This window comes from Balaenoptera borealis, assembly GCF_965194805.1.
Source record: "Balaenoptera borealis genome assembly, chromosome: 20".
NCBI classification, from domain to species: domain Eukaryota; kingdom Metazoa; phylum Chordata; class Mammalia; order Artiodactyla; family Balaenopteridae; genus Balaenoptera; species Balaenoptera borealis.
The window spans coordinates 19239793-19252900 of NC_138879.1; the positions used below are offsets into that span (position 1 = coordinate 19239793).

The following is a 13108-nucleotide window of genomic DNA, read 5'->3' on the forward strand; positions in this document are numbered from 1 at the left end:
GACTTCAAAGACTTAGTACAAGATGAAGAATATAAAACATCTCCTCGATACTTTTTTTATATTGATGGTGTGTTGAAAAAATACTTAAAGAAAATATATTACTAAAATGAATTTCACCTGTTTCCTTTCACTTTGTAATGTGGCTAATGGAAAACTTGGAATTATATAGGTGGCTCACATCCTCTTTCTATGAAACAGTGCTGATCTTGCACACTGCCTGGTGTACACTATGTGCTCAAGAAGTATTTGTTGAATGAATATATATGGAAAACAGCTGGACATTCACATCTGAGTTTGTGTGGAAGGGTCCAGGCGGGAGACACAGAACTCACTGTAGGTGGAGGGACGGTGGCACGCACCGTGAGCATGGATAAGTGCTTGGGCCTGGGGAACACCTCCAGTTCCTCATCCAGAGCAAGTTTACTGAGCACCTACTATGGGCCTGCGAGGCGGAGAGAGCTATGCATCCAGCAGAAGTGCTGCCTTGGGGCCTCCAGCTCTGGTTTGGGGGTTGGGCTGTCTGTACAGGAAGGCCTCTATTTTCTTCCCAGGTGAGACCAAAAGGCAGGTAGGCACTAATTAGCTAGGGGGAGGGGGCGCTGCAGAGAGGGAAGCCGCTCCAGGCAAAGGAACAGCATGTTGAAACACTTAGAAGCAAGATTGGGTACCGTGCTTGGTAGGAACGGAAAATTTGGTACGGTTTGGGGCATGGCAACCCTGGAGAAGCTAACGGGAGGGGGCCTGATGAAGCAGGGCCAGACGTGCAGGGCTTCAAAAGCCTCGTTCCGGTGCTGGACTTACCCTGAGGACGGGGGAGCCCCAAGGACGTAAGTCGGGGGGCTATTTAGAAAGACTCCTCCAGCTGCTGTGTGGAGCCATGGCAGGAAAGCTGAGGAAGAGGCGTGAAGGAAAGGAGGACAGAGAGGAAGGACCAGGGACATAGAAGACTGGGGCGCTGGCAGCCTGCTCAGCAGGGTCTGGTGAAGCCCCAGAGGTGTGGTTAGATGGTGGCCCCTGGATTCTTCAGTTTGGTGCTGGCTGCTTATGGAGAGCATCCCCACTGGGGCGGTGAAGGAGGAAGAAGATGGGGGCAGAGGAGAGATAGGAGGGGAACAGGAGGCAGACACGTAGACAGATCCTTGTATTTCCCCGGGGGCGGGGGCGGGGTGGGGAGGGAGGAGGGGAAGAGGGCTGCAGGAAAATGCAGGGCCAGGAGCGCGTTCTGGGAGAGGTTTCTTCTGAGGATGTTTATGGACTGGGGTAACAGCAGCAGGGTGAAGAGGGGGAAGCTAGAAAAGAGTCCTGCCCTCTGACCCCACTGCCCACCCCCACTCCATCTCCATGAAAGGAGGGCCCAGCCACCTTGCCCAGGCCACAAGGTCGAGAGTGTAGATGGTGCCCAGACTGAGGCCTCCCCTCCCCCTCCCTTCCGGTGTGGGCTCCATCAGGAGGGCAGATCATCCTGTGATGCCCCTGCAGGTAGGGGGGGAGCCACCGTGGCTGCTGCTGGCACTGGATCCTGGCCACTTGCACAGTGCGTGTCAGAGATCACACACATAGCTCACACAGGGCACACAGATGCACGCGCATACGCAGATCGCACACGGGGTGGGCCCACACACGCACAGAGAGCCTGCAGAGGTTGGTCATGTGCTTATGCACACGCGTGCACAACCAGAGCTCACCCAGGATATATGTGTGCATGCACACACACACACAAAGAGCTCACACAGGTTTTACGTGTGCTTGGGCGCCCACAGCTCACACCGTATGTGTGTGTACATGTGTGTGCACATACACAGAGGGCCCACACAGAGGCCACGCCTCAGTCTGAACAAGGAGAGGCCCCCCAGGGATGCTGGTATCACTGTTGTTTTTGTCCCCAGTAAAACAACCCGGGCTCCACCGGACCCTCCACTTTGCACTAGCTCTGTCCTCCTCTTGTCCACTTTCTCTCAGCCCTCCGCCTCCTTCCTTTTTGCCTGGATGACGGCACCAAGGACCGGCCTTAGTTCATTAGATGCCCCCAGCTTGGCCGGGAGCTGCAGATGCTGCCCGGCGGGCCATGCCCCCTGTGTGTCATCTGCTGGGCAGGGGACCCTGCGAACAGTTGCTGCAGAGCCGCTTCTTGCTCCGGGGTGGTGGGGTCTGGCCTCTGACCTCACCCCCGCCCCAGGCAGTTCTAGATGGCCAGGTCCTGGCGGACGGTGGCCAGCGATGCCTTGCTGCGGCCGCTGCCGCCCTCGCTGTCGCAGGCCGGCGCCCGGTGAGCGTAGGAGGGCGGGGCGTAGGGGTCGGGCCCCGGGCGCCTGGCGGGCAGGGCGGGCGGCGGCGGCGGCGGCGGCGGGAGCAGCTGCTGCGCCTCCTCGTGCGCGCGGTTGCAGCGGTTGTCGCGCTCGGCCGCCTGGCGACAGTGGCCGGCGCGCGTGCGGCCCTTCCAGAGCAGGTGGCCCAGCTCGGCCACGCTGAGCAGCGCCGAGAGCAGCCCCACGGCGAAGTAGAAGATCACGAAGACGGTCTTCTCGGTGGGCCGGCTCACGAAGCAGTCCACCGTGTGTGGGCACGGGGCACCGGCGCACACGAAGTGCGGGGCCACGCGGAAGCCGTAGAGCAGCGCCTGGCCCGCCAGGAAGGCCAGCTCGGCCAGCAGGCGCAGCGCCACGCTCAGCAGGTAGCAGCGGCGCGCGCCGCGGCCCTCCGGGCGCCCCGGGGGCCCCAGCGACCCCGCCCCGCCGGCCGCGCCGCCCGGCTCCTTGCTGGCCCGGTGCACAGAGTAGATGACGAAGAGCACCGGGGGCGCCGACAGCAGCAGGATGTGGAAGAGCCAGAAGCGGTAGTGGGAGACGGGGAAGGCGCGGTCGTAGCAGGTCTGGCGACAGCCCGGCTGCAGCGTGTTGCACACGAACTCCTCCTGCTCGTCCTCGAACACGGCGCCGCCCACCGTGGCCAGCACCAGGATGCGGAAGATCAGCATGACCACCAGCCACAGGCGGCCCACGAGCGGCGACTGCAGCTGCACGGCGTCCAGCAGCGAGCCGAGGAACGCCCACTCCCCCATGGCGCTGGGGATGGACGCGGGGCGGGCAGTCAGAGGCTGAAGGAACGGGATCCCCAGCCCTCCGTGCCCGTCGGGGTGGAGTCAGTTGGACCTCCTCTAACTTCGAGGTGAGCCAGGGGGTCAGCCAGGCCTGGGTTTAACAGGGACTTTGTGGGAACAAAGGGCTTAGCAAGGGGCGCGGGGGCGGGAGGGGTTAGGTGATTCTCCACTACAGGCTCTGGGGAGGAGCTCCACCCTGGTGCTCTCGTCAGACACCCACGGGCCTGCTGGGTTGGACCCTGTGCTCCTCCAGAGTCCAGGTTGGTGGGAAAGAACCTTGGAGACCAGCCCCGCCCCACCCCTCTCCACCCCCCACCCCCCGCGGCCTCTGACTGCATTTGTAGAAGCGGAAACCCAGCAGCGCCCTCATGTGCTCAAGGATGCTTTCTGTGGGCAAGAGTGGTGCCCCAAACCCAGCTCTCCGTCGGACCCAATTTGGTACCCCTGGGAGAAGTGGAGCCAGCAGACCCAGAAGGACCCACCTCCTTCTTTCTCTGCCCATTTTCCTGCCCTTTTTACTGCAGTGAACTGCTCTCAGAATTGGGGAGCGGGCACAAAGGTAACCCCACTTCCATAACTCTACCCAATGTCCTAGGTGTCCCCTGCCATCTGAGCCCAGTGTGGCAGGAATGCCGGCCCACCTTCTCCCATCTCCTCCCTGGTGTCCCTCTGTTTCCAGCCTCCCATATCTCCCGAGAACCTCCCCAACTCCCCCCACCCCTCACAGGTCCCACAGGCCCCTGATGCCCCCAGACTCTCACCCGTATGTAACCACTCGCCCTGTAGCTGACGCTGGGATGTTAAAGCCGAGTAAAGGACCTTGGGAGATGGCTGGGACCTGTTCCTCCTGGTCCCTCTTTCATTTTCCCTTTCGGATTTTGCCGGGATGGATGACAAGACAGGATGGCTGAGAGGGGCTAGCTCTCCCCCTTCTCTTAAAGGGACAGGGTGACCCTGTTGGCTGGCTCCACCCCTGAGAACAGACCCAGGGCCACACCCCTTGCTGGGCTCTGCCAGCCTCCCTTTCCATCCCCTCACCCGCCCCCACCCCTCGGCTGTGTCCCCATCTGGAAATGAGGGAAGGGGTTAACCAGAGCTGCCTCTCTCTTTTTTAAAAAATAAATTTACTTATTTTTGGCAGCGTTGGGTCTTCGTTGCTGCGCGCGGGCTTTCTCTAGTTGCAGCGAGCGGGGGCTACTCTTGGTTGTGGTGCGCGGGCTTCTCATTGTGGTGGCGTCTCTTGTTGCCGAGCACGGGCTCTAGGTGCGCGGGCTTCAGTAGTTGTGGCACGCGGGCTTCAGTAGTTGTGGCTCACGGGCTCTAGAGCGCAGGCTCAGTAGTTGTGGCGCATGGGTTTAGTTGTTCCGCGGCATGCGGGATCTTCCTGGACCAGGGCTCGAACCTGTGTCCCCTGCATCGGCAGGCGGATTCTTAACCACTGTGCTACCAGGGAAGCCCCAGAGCTCCCTCTTTTATTGAAGGAAGCCTATCACCAATAAATTCCCCCAAACTGGAAGGCCTAGGTCCACTATCAAGTGACTGTCCCCTCTGAAGGCCGTCTTCAGGGCTGGAGCGAGGTTTGCCGCCGGTGTTGGAGGCACTGGTATTTTAAGAGGCAGCAGACACCTGGTAACTCTCCTTCTAGCTCTGCCACTGCTAACTTTGGAGCAGTCACTCAGCTCTTCTGGGCCAGAGTCTCCTGGCTTGTCAGCTGGGGAGCCTGGGCCGGCTGACCTCCAAGTTCCCTTCTGGCTCTGCGTCTTAATGCTAAGGTCCCAGCCATGTTACAGAGAACAAAAAAGCCCGAGCCTGGAAGAAATTCCCTTTTGGAAAAACCTTTAAGTATCAAGAGTGTCTGGCTTTGGGACTTAAATAAAAGCTTTTGCTTCCTTCCTGCTTTTCTGTAGTTTCCAGATTTACTGTAATGAGCGTGTCATTTCATAATGCGAAAAATAAATAGAAAGCAAGGCTTCTTTTCCCCCATAAGGCTCTGAACTGAGTCACCTACTGCTCTAGGTGGCAGGAGAAGCTGTCCCATAGGGGAGGAGAGTTAGGATGACCAGTGGTGACCTGAGCGGCCAGGGAGGGGACACTCCCAGGTTGAGTGCTTGTTTGTTCCCTCTGCCTTTTCAGGAGTCTGCCCAACCCACACCATTCCCCTCGTCCACCTGTGCAGATGCTCCGGGCCAGGCCCTGCGCCCCACTCATCGCGCGAGTTAGCTCGCTTAGCCCTCCTGGTGAGCCGGCAGCAGGGCAGCTGAGACTCCGAGCGCTAAGCCACTTGGTACACTCACGCGGCAAGAAAGAGCAGCTCCTGGCCGCACGCCCAGCCTCACTGGTTCGGAGCCCATGTTCGTAAGCACATCGTGGAACTGTCCCCTCTCCAGCCTGGCTGGGCTTCCCAGGTGGTGTCCCAGGGCCTAACAGTCCTCAGGGCTTTGTGTGGGGCTGGTGGGGGCCATGCCAGGACTCCTCTTCGGTGACACTTTCTCTCCTCTCCAGCCATGGGGGCCTGTATAGTTTTTCATGGGCCAATGGGGACACCTGGCCTGATTTCAGGAAGGGGCGGGAAAGGTATCCTTCACCCACGCTGGCTCAGGGGCCCAGCCCAGCCTGGAAAAACCCTAGGTTAATGCTTGGGAGTGCTGGAGTTCCCTTGGGACTGGGCCTGGGTGGGGAGACACTGGCCTGGACCAAGTCCAAAGGAAAGCACATGCTGGGGCCCATTCCAAAAACAGGATGTGGCGTGAGGGCACTGCTGACCTCCCCATTCCCAGCCTCCACCTGCTTCTGGCTAAAGCTGCTCCCTGCCCCCTGCCCCCTGTCCCCCGGCCATGGGGGCTCAGGGACATACCTCATCTCCCCTGGAATGATCCCTGCCCTGGACGCATGGCCACTGCCGGCTCAGGCGACCAGCCCAGCCTGGAAAAATCCTCATCAGACCAGACCCATCTGCCCTTGGAGAGTGGAAAGTGGCAGAGCTGGTGGGCTGGGCTGGGGGGTGGGGGACATGGAACCCATGGTCACCCTGTGCTGTCCCCAGTCCCTGATACCACAGGGCCAGACACAGGAGACTCTACAATCTCCGGAGCCCAGCCTTCTTCCCAGATAGCGCCGTCCAGCCTGGGAGGAGGTGTCGCTGATGCTGCCCAGAGCTGGCGGCACGTGGCCCTGTTCTTGGCCAAATGTGAGGTCGGGGGCTGGGCTCAGAGGCCTGTCCGGCCCTGGTCCACGTTCAGTCTCCGTGCCCGACAGCTCACCCCGACCCGTCAGGCTGTGGAGCCACTTCCCATGCACGTCCATCACACATGAACACACACGTGCAGGCACACACGTCGGCACCTGGTAAATTAATACTCGTGACATCATCAACACACGGCTGTATTTTCTCTCCCCTGTGTCCCTCTAACATTTAAAAAAGTCTTTTCATAAATGCTGCCTTTTAGTGAGGCTTTTCCTTGCTGCCCTAACTGGAATTTAACCCCTGACCTCCTATCCCCTTTCTCAGCTTTATTTCCTTTGCACTGACCACTTCATAACATACTTTATATTTTTCTTATTTATCCTGTGTAGCATCCGTCTCCTCCGTTAGCGTGTAAGCTCCATGAGGGCAGGGATTTTTGGTGCTTTATACACTGTCCTGCTCCCAACACCTAGAACAGTTCCTGGCACTTAGTAGAAGATCAGTAAATATGTGTGGGGCGACAGAATGAATGAAATGGGGTGAGAGGATTGCGGAAGGTGCAGAGCTCTTCTGCCCCAAGAAGATGAGGACGCTGCTGGTCTGTTGGACACTCTGGTCTCTTCCAGGGCTTTGATCACTTAAATGGCCAAGGGTCTTTGGAAATCTTGCTGTGCATTGGACCAGTAAAAGTAATTGCAGATCTGAAGGCAGCTTGGAGTTGGCTTGTTTTTACTGATTCCTTTTTGTTGTTCAGAGCAACTTGACTGCCTGCTCTCGAGATGTCATTATCAGGAGTTATATCTGCCCAGCCTTACATGGATCAGCTGGTGGGCTGCAGAGCTTGTGAACTTTTTCTATCTGGGGGCTGTAAAGACAGAAACGTAAAGACTACAAGGCTCTTCAGAAGATGCTTTAATGGAAATCATCATCTCCTCTTTAGTCATTCCAAGAGCATCCACTTTGATGTGGGTGAGAAATATCGCGAAGGTGATTCTGTGTTCAACTCTAGCCACAGCTCAGCAGCTTGGCAAACTGTCTCCTCATTTTCCACAGGTAAATTGTCACTAACGAGAGTGCCTATCAGTAGGTCAGGTGGAGGCGGCATGGAGGCTTTCTGGTGGTACCCAGAAGCGAACTTGTGCCCACCAATTTTTAGCATTTTAATTCCTTACAGCTGAAGGGGTCAGCAAAACTCAACAATTCTCCTCATTTATTATTTTTAAATTAAATATTCTTGACATTGTTGCAACACATATTCTACTTGTAGGAAGCACGTTGTTTCATAAAACTGTTCTACAGTGCTGTCATTTATTGCCGTGTGACCATGTGTGCACACATTACTCCTAAGTATAAGGCAGTGTAGTGACACCAGTGTTCCCTAGGTGTGAGTGTGTCTACTGTCACTAGTTCATTCATAAACATGGCCGGGAATAAGAAATACACACTGCAAGAATCAGCTTATCGCAAGGGAGTTCAGTGCCTTCAATGCAAATAGTAGGCCAGTGAGGAGCTGCTCTTGGTTAGTTTTATCTGTTCCAGCAGACACAGCATATTCAGGATTGATCTCTTCTCTTTGTGATGCACATGACTGCATCCTATTACTATCTTTAGGGCCAGACTGGAAAAGTCAGTCTTTCTAATGAAAGAGAATCAAGTGAATGATTCCTAAGTAAAGAAAGGAGGATCTTCATGCGATCGTTTTTTTTTTTTTTTTTGCTTTTATTTTAAAAAAGTTTTAATTGATGTATAGTTGATTTACAATATTGTGTAAGTTTCTGGTGTACAGCAAAGTGATTCAGATATATATATACATATTTCTTTCGAAAGATTCTCTTCCATTATGGGTTATTACAAGATATTGAATATAGTTCCTTGTGTTTACAGTAAATCCTTGTTGTTTATCTAGTTTATATATGGTAGTGTGTATCTGTTAATCCTATACTCCTAATTAATCCCTCCCCCCTCCCCTTTGGTAACCCCTTCCCTTTGTTTTTTCTATGTCTGTGAGTCTGTTTCTGTTTTGTAAATAAGTTCATTTGTACTATTTTTTAGATTATACGTATAAGTGATATCATATAATATTTGTCTTTCTCCGTCTGACTTACTTCACTTAGTATGATAATCTCTAGGTCCATCCATGCTGCTGCAAATGGCATTATTTCATTCTTTTTTTATGGCTAAGTAGTATTCCATTGTGTATATATACCACATCTTCTTTATCCATTCATCTGTCGAAGGACACTTAGGTTGTTTCCATGTCTTGGCTATTGTAAAGAGTCCTGCAATGAACATTGTGGTGCTTGTATCTTTTCTGGATATATGCCCAGGAGTGGGATTGCTGGATCATATGGTAACTCCATTTTTAGTTTTTTAAGATACCTCCATACTGCTTTCCATAGTGGCTGCACCAATTTACATTCCCACCAACAGTGTAGGAGGATTTCCTTTTCTCCACACCCTCTCCAGCATTTATTATTTGTAGACTTTTTTTTTTTAAGGTTCTTTTCCTATGTAGGTCATTACAGAGCATTGAGTAGAGTTCCCTGTGCTGCACAGCAGGTTATTATTAGTTATCTATTTTATATAGTAGTGTGTATATGCCAGTCCCAATCTCCCAGTTTATCCCTCCCCCACCTCCTCCTTATCCCCTGGTAACCATAAGTTTGTTTTCTACATCTGAGACTCTACTTCTGTTTTGTAAATAAGTTCGTTTGTTCCCCTTTTTTAGATTACACATATAAGTGATATCATATGATATTTGTCTTTCTGTATCTGACTTTACTCAGTATGACAATCTCTAGGTCCATCCATGTTGCTGCAAATGGCATTATTTTGTTCTTTTTTATTGCTGAGTAATATTCCATTGTATATACGTGCCACATCTTCTTTATCCACTCTTCTGTTGATGGACATTTAGGTTGCTTCCATGACCTGGCCATTGTAAATAGCACTGCTATGAACATTAGGGTGCATGTATATATTTGAATTATGGTTTTCTCCGGGTATATGCCCAGGAGTGGGATTGCTGGATCATATGGTAGTTCTGTTTTTAGTTTTTTAAGGAACCTCCATAATGTTCTCCATAGTGGCTGCACCAATTTATATTCCCACCAACAGTGTAGGAGGGCTCCCTTTTCTCCACACTCTCTCCAGCAATTATTATTTGTAGACTTTTTTTTTTTTTTTAAGCAGTTGTTAACATTTAATGAATCTTCTACCAGGTGGCTTCAAGCTACTAGGACACATGCCCCACCCACACCCTTAATCTTCTCAGCTCTTCTGCTGAAGAATTTGACCTTCACGATGCAGGCTGCTTTGGGAGCTTTCCCTTCCTCAGAACTTTGCATTGATAGTAGCCTGATCGCACCACATCAATGATAGGAGCAGCTTGTCTTGTTCTTGACAACATTTACCTGTGTCTGCTCACCGACCAAGGTTCCACAGTTTATCACGGTTGAGAGCTGGGCAGAAGCTCTGGTCCCTCTTTAAGTGGTAATGCCAGATAACAACTTTCCCAAAGTATCCTGGGTGATATTTGTGGAAGTTGATCCTGTGGTGATGCATGCCACCAGCATTATCCCGGCCTCCTGGGTGCTCCTGGTGTTTGCTGTTGCAGCTGTGGCTGTATCTCGTGTGGCCCTAAGTTTCCAGGTCTCCCTCAGTCTGGATGGCTGTAGACTTTTTGATGATGGCCATTCTGACCGGTGTGATACCTCATTGTAGTTTTTTTTTTGTTTGTTTTTTTAAAAATAAATTTTGTTTATTTATTTTTGGCTGTGTTGGGTCTCGTTGCTGCACACGGGCTTTCTCTAGTTGCGGTGAGCGGGGGCTACTCTTCATTGCGGTGTGCGGGCTTCTCATTGCGGTGGCTTCTCTTGTTGCAGAGCACAGGCTCTAGGAGCGCGGGCTTCAGCAGTTGTGGCACGTGGGCTCGGTAGTTGTGGCTCATGGGCTCTAGAGCGCAGGCTCAGTAGTTGTGGTGCACGGGCTTAGTTGCTCCGCGGCATGGGGGATCTTCCCGGACCAGGGACTGAACCTGTGTCCCCTGCATTGACAGGTGGATTCTTAACCACTGTGCCACCAGGGAAGTCCCTCATTGTAGTTTTGATCTGGATTTCTTTACAGGTCCATGTGATCTTCTCTGCAGCATTCAGAACCAAGGCTGCCGCATCCACTATCCTAGGTCATCCTGGGTTCTTTAGGTACCAAAATGGACTTTGTATAGTCAGGGTTCTCCAGAAAACAGAACCAACAGGAGATATATATATAATTTGTTACAGGAATTAGCTCACAGTTATGGAGGCTGGGAAGTCCCACGATCTGCCACCTGCAAACTGGAGAATTGGGAAAGCTGGGGGTGTAATTCAGTTTGAGGCTGAAGGCCTGAGAACCAGGAGCACTGATGTCCAAGGGCAGGAGAAGATAGACGCCTCAGCTTAGAGCGAATTCACCCTCCCTTCACCTTTTTATTCTATTCAGGTCCTCAATGGATTGGATGATCCCACCCGCATTGGTGGGAATCATCTTAACTCAGTCTACTGATTTACATGCTAATCTTTTCCAGAGACACCCTCACAGACACACTCAGTAGTAATATTTTACCAGCTATCTGGGCATGACTTAACCCAGTCAAGTTGACACGTACAATTAACCATCACAGAGTTTTTCAATACAGCCTGCAGACAGCCTGCTCAGATTTGCAAGGATGCAGCCCATGAGTGAAAAACACCTGAGGGCAACTCCTGGAGTGGTACCAGTTCAGCATCATGTTAGAACTGGAACCCATATATTACTTTTATAACCAGAAAAAAAATTAAAAGTTATTTTCATTTTGAAAGAAAACATGTAACATCACTATTTTTGTAAACTATAGGAAGATACAAAGAAGAAAACAAAAATCACCCAAATCTCATTATCCAGAGAAAAGCAACTGACATTTTGCTGCAACTTGCAATAAGGCCTTTCAATGCATATTGCATTCTCGAACTTTAGTGTGCATCAGGATTAGCTGGAGTGCTTGTTAAAACAAGTGCTTTTAAGTCAGTAGTTCTGGGGTGGGCCCGATAATAAGAATTTCTAACCGCCTCTCTGGTCTTGCTGCCACAGTCAGTCCAGGGGCCACACGCAGAGAAGCACTGGTCCAGAGTTTACACCTCTGCTGTTCCAAGCAGGGTCTCCAACCAGTAATACTGACATCACTTGGGAACTTGTTAGTAATACAATTTCAGGCCCCACCCCAGACCTACTGAATCAGAATCTGCGGTTTAACAAGATCCCTAAGGGATTTGAAACACAGGTTTGAGAAGCACTGGTTTATATTTGAGCCTCATACTGTCTGAAAGATAGCTTTTCCTCCCTACTTTATTGTGATCTAATTTACACACAGTAAAATGCACCATTTTATAATTGAGTTTTGACAAATTATATAAGAGTTTGGTATCTTTCCCCCCCTCTTCCTAACAGAATGAGAACTTTCCTGTGCTACTAAATATTTTGGGAAAACATGCTTTTAATTGACTCTATAATACATGGTAAGTAAGGACATGCCAGTTTAATTAGTTCTTCTATTGTGGGACATCTATGCTGTTCCCGGTTTTTCACCAATGTAAATAATGCTTCAATGAACTCTTTTTGTACACAAATGTTTCATTTTTCAGACAATAATTTTCCAAAAGTGTTATTACTGAGGCAGGCAAGAACAAACATCCATTACTGTAGGAAAAAAAGTTAATGAATTAAAAAATTTGCTATGTGGGAATTTCCTGGTGGTCCAGTGGTTAGGACTCTGCGCTCTCACTGCCGAGGGCCTGGGTTCAATCCCTGGTCGGAGAACTAAGATTCCGTAAGCAGCGAGGCACAGCCAAAAAACAAATGCAGATTTGCTATGTGTTTGGGTTTCAGGAAAAATGGCCAGAAATCACTTTAAAAAATTCCACTGCAGGAGGAAGAGAGGGATGCAATGTATCCTAAACAAAAAGGCTTAGAAAACTTATTGTATCACTTATCGACTAATTTTTGAATCCCTTATTTTCTCAATAGCCATTCTTTTTAATTTATAGTTGATGTAATACGTATTTATCTAAGCAATGTTGCATATGTGTAAGGAATAACTACATTCTATAAAGGGTTTAAATGTGTATAACCACGAAGTTTATTAGCACTAAAATTTTTATCTCCTAGAATGTCAGTGGCTTAAGGAATGAAGAGTCAAGGACTGAATTCACTTGGAGTCTTTTCAGTTAGCAAGTGCATTACTGATCAGGAGAGAACTTCTAGTTTCGAGAGGGAAACATTTCTGATTTTTTTCCTTTCCAAAGAAGGTTTATATGCTTTTGTCCCACCATTTATTTTGTAAACAAATGCATACATACCAGACAGGGATTTCACCTTTGATTTGTAACCTGCTTTCTTCACTCAGCAATGTCCTAAATACCTTTTCATGTCAATAAATAATATGCATGATCATTCTTTTTTTTTTTTTTTTTTTTTAGCTGCGTGGCATGTGGGATCTTAGTTCCCCGGCCAGGGATCGAACCTGTACCCCCCGCAGTGGAAGCGCAGAGTCAACCACTGGACCGCCAGGGAAGTCCCTGCATGATCATTCTTAATGAGCACCTGGTATTCCTCACTGTACCATAATTTGTTTAAACTAATTGTTTTGCTAGATGTCTCTTGTTGGACATTTAGTTTACTTTCAATTTTATTATTACAGAAACTTTAATAGGCATCTTTGTGTGTGGCTTTTTTTTGCGATAATTACAGATTTACATGTAGTTGTGAGAAATAATACAGAGATCCCTTGTACACTTTGCCTACTTTCCCCCAAT

The 13108-nt window shown here is 50.3% G+C and overlaps 1 protein-coding gene and 1 long non-coding RNA gene across 2 annotated transcripts; one reads left to right on the forward strand and one right to left on the reverse strand.

The window, feature by feature from the left end:
- Positions 1–2082: 2082 nt before the first annotated feature.
- On the reverse strand, positions 2083–3909 carry GJD3 (gap junction protein delta 3). The gene is made up of 2 exons (XM_082371782.1): positions 3859–3909; positions 2083–3188 (listed from the first exon to the last, which is right to left on the reverse strand). The coding sequence occupies exon 2, from the start codon at positions 3056–3058 to the stop codon at positions 2183–2185; it is 876 nt and encodes a 291-aa protein (XP_082227908.1). The 5' UTR covers positions 3059–3188; positions 3859–3909; the 3' UTR covers positions 2083–2182.
- A 1430-nt stretch (positions 3910–5339) lies between these two features.
- LOC309618288 lies at positions 5340–13006 on the forward strand. Its single transcript, XR_014238400.1, has 2 exons — positions 5340–5448; positions 12773–13006. It is a non-coding gene; the product is annotated as an uncharacterized lncRNA (long non-coding RNA).
- Positions 13007–13108: the final 102 nt, after the last annotated feature.